Genomic DNA, 9,086 nt, shown 5'->3' on the forward strand with positions numbered 1-9,086 from the left:
CGCTGACGTCAGTGTGATGTTGAGCCAATAGTGGAAAAGCTCCCTGCGTGGAGATCTATGAGTGCTGTGTTTCTCATCAGCTACCAGAGCACTTACAGGAAAACTATCTGACATATTCCGCTATAATTTACACTTTTGGATGGTTGTTTTGGACGTGGGCAGTTGATAAATGACTTTTACTGGTAACATCGTGATTTTAAGTTGAATTGGATGTGAATGGATAAGGGAAAGTGTATGTTTAGAGGTTCTGTGACTGGTGGTAATTTAGTTCTTTTTTAAATTCAGTTTTCAAACATTTTAAATCACTTGTTGCAGTTCACTTTAAAAGTTTATGTGAAGAAAAAATATATAGCTCAATATAAACACTGCTGTTCAAAAGTTTGGGATCAGTAAGACTTTTAAAAGAAGTCTCTTATGCTCATCAAGGTTCTATTCATTTGAACAAAAATACAGAAAAAAAGAAAATATTATGAAATATTATTGCAGTTTAAAATAACAGTTTTCTATTATGATATACTTTAAAATATAATTTATTTCTGTGATGCAAAATTGAATTTTCAACAGCCATTACTCTGGTCTTCAGAGTCACATGATCCTTCAGAAATCATTCTAATATGCTTATTTATTATCAATGTGCCGTTTAATAATTTTTTGGAACTTGTGATAATTTTTTCAACATTCTTTGATGAACAAAAAAACAGCATTTATTTAAAAAAAAAAAAATAACAATGTAAGTCTTTACCATTTTTTTATTAATTTAACACATTCTTGCTGAATAAAAGAAATTTCTTTTAAACAAGGAAAAAAAAAGAAAACATTTACTGAGGCAAACTTTGAATGAAACTATTTTAAATAAAACGCTGCTCTTTTTAATGTTTTATTCATTACAGAACCCTGAAAATGTATCAGGGGTTCCAAAAAACAACAACAAATTAACCAGCACAACTGTTTCTAACATAATAATAAATCAGCATATTAAAATGATTTCTGAAAAATAATGTGACACCGAAGACTGGAGTAATGATGCTGAAAATTCAGCTTTGCAACACAAGAATAAATTTGATTTTAAAGTATAATAAAATATAAAACCACTCTTTTAAATCGCAATAATATTTCACAATATTACTGTTTTTTCTGTATTTTTAACCAGTAAATGCAACCTTAATAAGTAGAAAAGACTTCTTTAAAAATATTAAAAATCTTACTGATCCCAAACTTTTGAAAGGCAGTGTTTTCATTTTTTTTTTTTTAATTAAGGAGCACAACTTATCCACACTGTTGTAACCTTGTATATTACATTTTTCATACAAAATAGTTCATATAATACAGTTTGTACACAACAAAATTTCTGAAAAATATTAAGATACCACAATAACTCCTGCTATACAGCACTGCAGAGGATCCCTGTGGTTGTGGACCCCCTGATGAAGAGCCCTAAGGATATGCTATGAATGCCAAATTTCAACCGTTAGTCTAAGTATGAAATAAGATATCATTGCTGGTTTGATGGGACAGAGAGCAGTTAGTCGTGTAGACAGGAGCAGGACCGAGGGGGTAGGAGAGGTTACAAGGTTAATTGGTACACAGAGAAACCACCAATGAGGCGACAGTGTCAGGGTTGGGACAGCTGTCTGCACCGCACGTTTATGTGTGTGTGCATGCAACCGAGGAATGGTGTCAGGGTGCCGATTAGAGCTCTGTGAGGGGTTGGGAAGGGCAGAGGAGTGACACCCTATCCTGAGTCACACTTCCTGCTACAGAGACACACTGATGCACCTCCGCAAACGCATCAGACTGTAACAAACATACAAAGCACATCTATAGAAACACACTCAGGGAAAGACAAACCAGCACCGCCACAAATAGAAACGCTAAAATCCCTCTCTGTATGAGTATGCAGAGCGCATAACAACCTAGTGATGTTCCAAGTTGCTTAGCTGTCTGCTTATTCAAATTATTTCATTTTTCAGCATTTTTGTGTATTTGAACCCTTTCCAACATTGACTGTATGATTTTGAGGTTCATCTTTTCACACTGAGGACAACTGAGGGACTCATGCAACTATTACAGAAGGTTCAAACGCTCACTGATGCTTTAGAAGGAAACACAATGCATTAAGAGCCGGGGGGTGAAAACTTTTGAATTTGATGTTGAAGATCAGGGTAAATTTAGCTTCTTTTGTCTTCTGGAAAACATGCAAGTATCTGTAGCTTCTAAAGGGCAGTACTAAATTAAAAACATATGATATTTAGGCAAAACAGGACAAATGTACACATCTCCATTCTGTTCATAAGTTTTCACCCCCCGGCTCTTCATGCAAAGTTTTTCCATCTGAAGCATCTGTGAGTGTTTGAACCCTCTGTAATAGTTGCATATGAGTCCCTCAGTTGACCTCAGTGTGAAAAGATGGATCTCAAATCATAGTCATTGCTGGAAAGGGTTCAAATACACAAAAATGCTGAAAAAACAAAGAATTTGTGGGACCTGAAGGATTTTTCAGAAGAACAGTGCACAGTTTAACTGTTCAGGACAAACAAGGGACTCATGAACAACTATCACTAAACAAAAAAAACAGCTGTGAATCATTAAGGTAACAATACAGTATTAAAAATCAAGTGTATGTAAACTTTTGAACTTTCTCTTGTGGACTATATGTAAAATTTTATGTGAAATATCTTATTCAAGTCAGTACTAAATGAAAAACATACATGCATTTTGTATGATCGCTCTTATTTTGGTAAAATAATTAACATTTTGCAGATCCCACAAGGTGTATGTAAACGTTTGACCTCAACTGTATGTATCATACAATAGCTTGCACACTGTGTGTTCCATTTCGAACACAGCCTTTCTCTGAGTTCATTGCAATGCATTATGGGACTGCCTTCTCCATGAAGTATGCATGAGATGCAAATCTGGCCAAAACAAGCTGTCTTATAAGACATCTTAATGTCGCTGCCTACCTTTTAGAACAGTGTTTGCATCTTAACTCTGCTTATGATGCTGTAAAATGCTGTTTAGCTACGCAGCCTTTTTGAAACAGAGCTAGAGAGATGCAAACTAGGACATACAGGATGTAAAAGAGACTGTGAGAGATTGAATGATCAATAGGGTGAGCGAGAGAGAGAGAGAGAGAGAGAGAGAGAGAGAGAGAGAGAGAGAGAGAGAGAAAAAGGGATTGATACATCAGTGAACAGAGTGACTGAAGCCACCACAGCTGCCTGGGTGACAACAATGTGTGCATCTGGGTCATTTCTACCGTCTGCCATAAAAACTGCATTATTGAAAGCCACCCTGTCCGGAGCCATCGAAAGCCTTTAATTGCAAGCCAACTGTGAAAATAACCTTCAACACTGAACGACGTTGGTGAAAGTCAGGAATGGACGTGCTCCACATGCTCAGAAGCACAGTGTCACTAAAGACTCCTTGAGTCTTGCTCTCTGGCATCATGACCTTTCATACAGATCCCTGCTTCTCTTCATTCTCAGCTTAGCTCTATCACACCAGCTTGGTGCTCGTATCATCGCAGGAGGAATGAGAGATGTGTGGTTCTGCTCCAAACCCTAGTGAGCGACCTCATTATCTACATAGGCGGCTACATTGGATAGCATGCTATCAGTCGAAGAACCTCATTACTCACAAGAGATTTGAAAGCTTTAAGTTGATTACAATTGCGTCTGGTGCCAGCATGTTGCTAAGCTAATGACTTTAAGTAAATAAAAGAATAAATTCTCTTAGCTTCGTAAAATTACGGTTGAAGCACTGATGTCACATGGACTATTTTAACAATGTCCTTACTACCTTTCTGGGCCTTGAACGTGCCAGTTGCGTTGCTGCTTATGCAGGGCCAGAACGCTCTCGGAAAGCTTTCATCAAAAATATTTTAATTTGTGTTCTGAAGATAAACGTCTTACGAGTTTGGAAAGACGTGAGGGTGAGTAACCCTCGGAATTTTATTTTTTAGGTGAACTATCCCTTTTAAATATGACACTACCATACTACTACAGTTTTATGCGAAAGTTTGGGAAACCCTTGCAAAATCTGTAAAAATGTAATTTTAGCAAAATAAGAGAGATCATACAAAATGCATGTTATTTTTTAATTTAGCACTGTCCTGAGTATGATATTTTAAATAAAAGATTGTCACATACAGTCCACAAGACCAAAAAATAGCTGGAATTACTAAAACAACCCCCTTCAAAAGTTTGGGAACCCTTGATTCTTAATACTGTGTGTGGTTACCTGGATGATCTACAACTTTTTGTTTTGTTTTGTGATAGTTGTTCATGAGTCCCTTGTTTGTTCTGAACAGTTAAACTGAGCACTGTTCTTCAGAAGAATCCAGCAGATTCTTCAGTTTTCCGGCATCTTTGCATATTTGAACCCTTTCCAGCAGTGACTGTATGGTTTTGAGATCCATCTTTTCACAAAACTGAACAGCATGATGTCCAAAATTTTGTTGAAATATAATTTTTTTTTTCATTTAGTACTGCCCTTCAGAAGCAACAGAAGACACTTGCATGTTTCTCAGAAGACAAATTAAGTACAATTTACTTTGATCTTCAAATTCAAAAAGTTTTCACCCCCCGGCTCTTAAAGGAGAAGTCCACTTCCAGAACAACAATTTACAAATAATTTACTCACCCCCTTGTCATCCAAGATGTTCATGTGTCTCTGTCTTCAGTCGTAAAGAAATTATGGTTTTTGAGGAAAACATTTCAGGATTTTTCTCCATATAATGGACTTCACTGGTGCCCCGATTTTGAACTTAAAAATTCTTTCATTTTGAACGAATCTTTAATGTGACTCGGGAAGAACGAGTCGTCTCGGTGAGTGATTCGTTCAGTCACACATGCGCAACATCCTATTAGGTTCTGCACTGGAATTAATTCACCTGTTTCGAGTCTTCGGGTTTTTCGAGGCGTTCGTTCATGTTATGGGGCTGTCACGTGATGAACGAACAACGAAAACTTGTCAGATAAGAGGTGAGGTGAGCTAATCATAGACTAAAGACCCAGGTAAACAATGAATTAATCTTTTCTGTTTCTTATAGCATTATAGTTTTGTCTTGTTTGTAGTGTGATCAACGTTTGTGTAAGCAGTAGATGTGTTAAATTGTAATTATATTTTGCTAAAATGAACGAAATAAGATTCGTTCATTTAGCTGAACGAGACTCAAAGGTCCGAGTCGGTAAAATGATCCGAACTTCCCATCACTACTACGAATCACGTGCAAGTTCATTGTCTGTGTACTGAGTATGGTGAAAAACTCCATCTTATTTTCTCCTAAAACTTGAGAGGAGGACATTGTTGTACCTCGGTCGTTTTTTTCTTTAAAAACACTTCCTCCTCGGCTGAGATCATTTAGAGCCCTTTGAAGCTGCATTTAAACTACATACACATTAAATCCTAAAATGTTTTCCTCAAAAACCATAATTTCTTCACGACTGAAGACAGAAAGACATGAACATCTTGGATGACAAGGGGGTGAGTAAATTATTTGTGGATTGTTGTTCTGGAAGTGGACTTCTCCTTTAATGCATTGCATTTCATTCTGGAGCGTCAGTAAATGTTTGAACCTTTTTTAATAGTTGTGTTTGAGCTCCTCAATTGTCCTCAGTGTGAAAAGATGGATCTCAAAAACATACAGTCACTGGTGGAAAGAGTTCAAATATGCAAAAGATGCTGGAAAACTAAAGAATCTGCAGGACCTGGAGGATTTTTCTGAAGATGTTTTTGCACTATTGTAGAGACTTCTTTCATATACATTAAAAAAAAATTAGTTTGGCCCCACCTTTTAAACGGCAATGTACATGCTTTAGATTTTGTCCAAAACCAGTGCTGTGTAGGTAGGCAACTCACTAGGGATCGATCCTCCCTCTCCACTCCCGCCACATTTCATCCTCCTCTCTCCCGCATCCTCACTAATTCAGTTTTTTCCTTTAGTCTTCCGTTTTTTTTCTTCCGTGTCTGTGCTCGAGCATCTCTTCTATCGCTCTTCCTGTCCTGCTGTGGCCTCCCTGCTCTGTAAATCACTGTACTTCATGTTCTCAATGGCGCTGTCGTGGAGACCGTGAGGTCAGAGGTTCCTCACTAGCGGAACTCTGGGTCTTTTCCTGGTAACCGAGGGGCGGTGAGGTCATTGTGCTAACAGGCTAACAGCAGCAGCTTCCCGAGACCGCTGCTTTGATTTGACAACTATGACTCAATTTGTGGCTCAATCAACAGCTTTTAAAAGAGGCCCGGGAGGCCCAATGAGCACAAACACACACATACAGGATAATCTCTCTATTCTGTTGCCTGGCCCCAGACGCTTCCCTAACTTTACCGCCGGCGTGCCAGGCTTGATTGGTGCCCGGTGCCAGCTCTGTAGGGCATGTGCCAACCGCTGTGCCAGATGAGATGCACTGAGCACCACCGAGACGCCTTTTTTCAAATGTCACAGAGCTGCTTCTGAGAAAGTCCTGCCAGTTTCCCACAGAATCGACTTCCTGTGACAGGGCTCTCACTTTCCCTTTCTCTCTCGCTCGCTCTTTCTCTCTCTCCAGCTGGCTGAGTCATTTATATCCCTGCTGTTACCATACTGCCTCGATCTGGGGCTTCATTGGCCGGTTTATAAATCTGTTGTTTGCTCTACTTTCACACCCAAATAGAGAGAAATACAAAAAGAGATACAGAGAGGGAAGGAAAGGATGCATGCACTCTAACAATACAGCAACAAACTGAAGAGAAGGCGATAAGATCGTTTGAATGTGTTGGTATCAGCTGTCATATCAGTTATTTCTGAGTGAGAATTCACAACACTGGCTGACAACCTTTCAAACTTGCAATACTTCTCATAACTAACCAAAACAATCATTACCAACACCCACTAATGAAGAATCTTTCCTGCGTTTCATCATAGTGACATCACAATTCAACATTAAAAAAATCGAATTCAAAACCAGCAGAAGCTATTCAGGTGGTGTTTTGCATAGAAACTCTCAGTACTTTCTGTTCAGTTAAGCACTATTGACAGCATGCTATCAGTTACCACAGAAAACATTTGTAACAATGCCGTTACAATTTTAAGAAAGCATATACAGTATAAACTAGAACTTATATTCATACAGAGTGGTGAACCCTCCAAATTAATAATGATAATAAAAACAAACATGACAATAGTGATGATAATAATAAATAATCATATAAAAAAATATTAGGTCATGTCCAATCTCACACAAAACGAAACGAAATGAAACGAAACGAAACGAAACGAAACGACAGAACTCTGTTTGCTCCCTTTTTAAGACAACAAAAACCAAACTAAACAAACCAGGCTATTATTTGCTCCCTTTTTAAAACAAGAACAAACAAACAAACAAACAAACAAACAAACTCCTCTTGTTCCTTTTTATAACAACTAAACCAACAAACAAACAAACAAAACAAAGGGAATATTATTTCTCTTTTAAAACAAAGCAAAATAAAAACAAAACAAAGCAAACAAAATGAAACAGGCTATTAGTTTCTCCCTTTTTAAAGCAAAACAAAAAAACAAAACAGTCTATTATTTGCTTCCTTTTTAAAACAAAAACTAAACTAAACTAAATGAAACAGGCTATTATTTTCTACCTTTTAAAACAAAACAAAACAAAACAAACAAAATGAAACAAACAAAATGAAACAGGCTATTATTTGCTACCTTTTTAAAACAAAACAAAACAAAACAAAACAAACAAAATGAAACAAACAAAACAGGCTATAATTTTCTCCCTTTAAAAAAAACAAAACAAAACAAAACAAACAAAATGAGGCTATTACTTGCTCCCTTTTCAAAACAAAAAACAAACAAAAAAATATAAAACAAAATAGGCTATTATTTGCTCCCTTTTCAAAAAAAACAAAACAAAACAAAATGAAACAGGCTATTACTTGATCCCTTTTCAAAACAAACAAACAAACAAAAAAAACATGAAACAAAATAGGCTATTATTTGCTCCCTTTTTAAAACAAAAACAAACAAAAAACGAAAGAAAACAGGCTATTATTTGCTCCCATTTAAATAAAGGGAAGCACAAAACCCTAAAACAGACATATTGTACCAATGAGGTATGTGTCAAAATGTTTTTCTGTGGTAATATGAAGCTTAACTTGTATTAAATATTTCTTGGTATATCCAGTTTGGCGACATCACTTACCGGATCCACACGGTCGTAGCCGCCATCTGTTTTCTCTGTCTTAATTCCCTGCATCTTACTGCCCTCCACCTTTATTTCTCCAGGTTCCATTTTGATGCCTTTATCCTTGAGTACATTATCATCTTTATCCAGTAGGTAGCGCAGCAGGGCGTTGTCCTTCTTCTTGGGGCTGACGGGCTCTTGTTTAATGGCTAATTCGGCCACACCGGCCACCCCACCTGCAGAATCCTGACACAGCTCTTTCCCCGTGGCCTCGGCGGTGAGTTTGGCCAGGTCGACGGGTGATGAGCTATTCTGGAGAAGTCTGTGAAGGATCTTGTGCTTCTCCTTCAAGGAGGTAGCATGTGACCCGCCTCCGGCTTGACCGCCCATGCCACCATTACCTGGGCCGCCAGTGGGGTCCTTACACCCGGGCTCTCCACCACCCATTGGAGGGGGTGAGGTGGACTCGATAGGCTCAGTTTTAGTAGTGAGGAGCTGCAGGAGTTTAGTATGGCCTTTGTTGTCACGTAGCCGGTTCTGGGGATCATTGGCATCCGGGTTGTTAAACTGGCCGAGGTTGCCCTTTTCGTCTCTCGGCTCATCGTCCTGCCCGCCATTACCCTGCTCTGATTGGTTCTGCTCTCCGAATGACTCAGAGGCTCCCATTTTGTTCAGCATGTGAAGATTGACGCCGGCTGGTGACCCCAACTTCCTGTCGGGCGAGCCCAGCGACTGGCTGTGGCTCACTCCGTGGCACTCACTAAGTGCCTGGAGGGCGTTAAGGGAACTGCTTGTGTAACCATGATTACCGCCTGCTCCCCCATTGCCACCTGTACTGCTAGTGCACATGCTCGCAGGTGAATGTAAGCTGCCTGCTGGGGAGAACTGCGGCGGGGGCAAGCGTGGAGATCCTGCCACTCCGGG

At 38.8% G+C, this 9,086-nt stretch overlaps 1 protein-coding gene across 5 annotated transcripts in view; it reads right to left on the reverse strand.

Annotated features, from left to right (window-relative positions):
• Window positions 1-9,086, reverse strand: part of ncoa2 (nuclear receptor coactivator 2) — a 128,665-nt gene that overhangs the window by 25,251 nt on the left and 94,328 nt on the right. For all 5 annotated transcript variants that reach the window (XM_051097755.1, XM_051097757.1, XM_051097756.1 and 2 more), the window contains exon 11: window positions 8,181-9,086. This exon is cut by the window's right edge and continues 343 nt beyond it. In XM_051097755.1, coding sequence (XP_050953712.1) covers window positions 8,181-9,086 — 906 coding nt within the window. The remainder of the gene's footprint in view (window positions 1-8,180) is intronic.

The sequence above is a fragment of the Labeo rohita genome, chromosome 24, assembly GCF_022985175.1.
Source record: "Labeo rohita strain BAU-BD-2019 chromosome 24, IGBB_LRoh.1.0, whole genome shotgun sequence".
Classification (NCBI taxonomy): domain Eukaryota; kingdom Metazoa; phylum Chordata; class Actinopteri; order Cypriniformes; family Cyprinidae; genus Labeo; species Labeo rohita.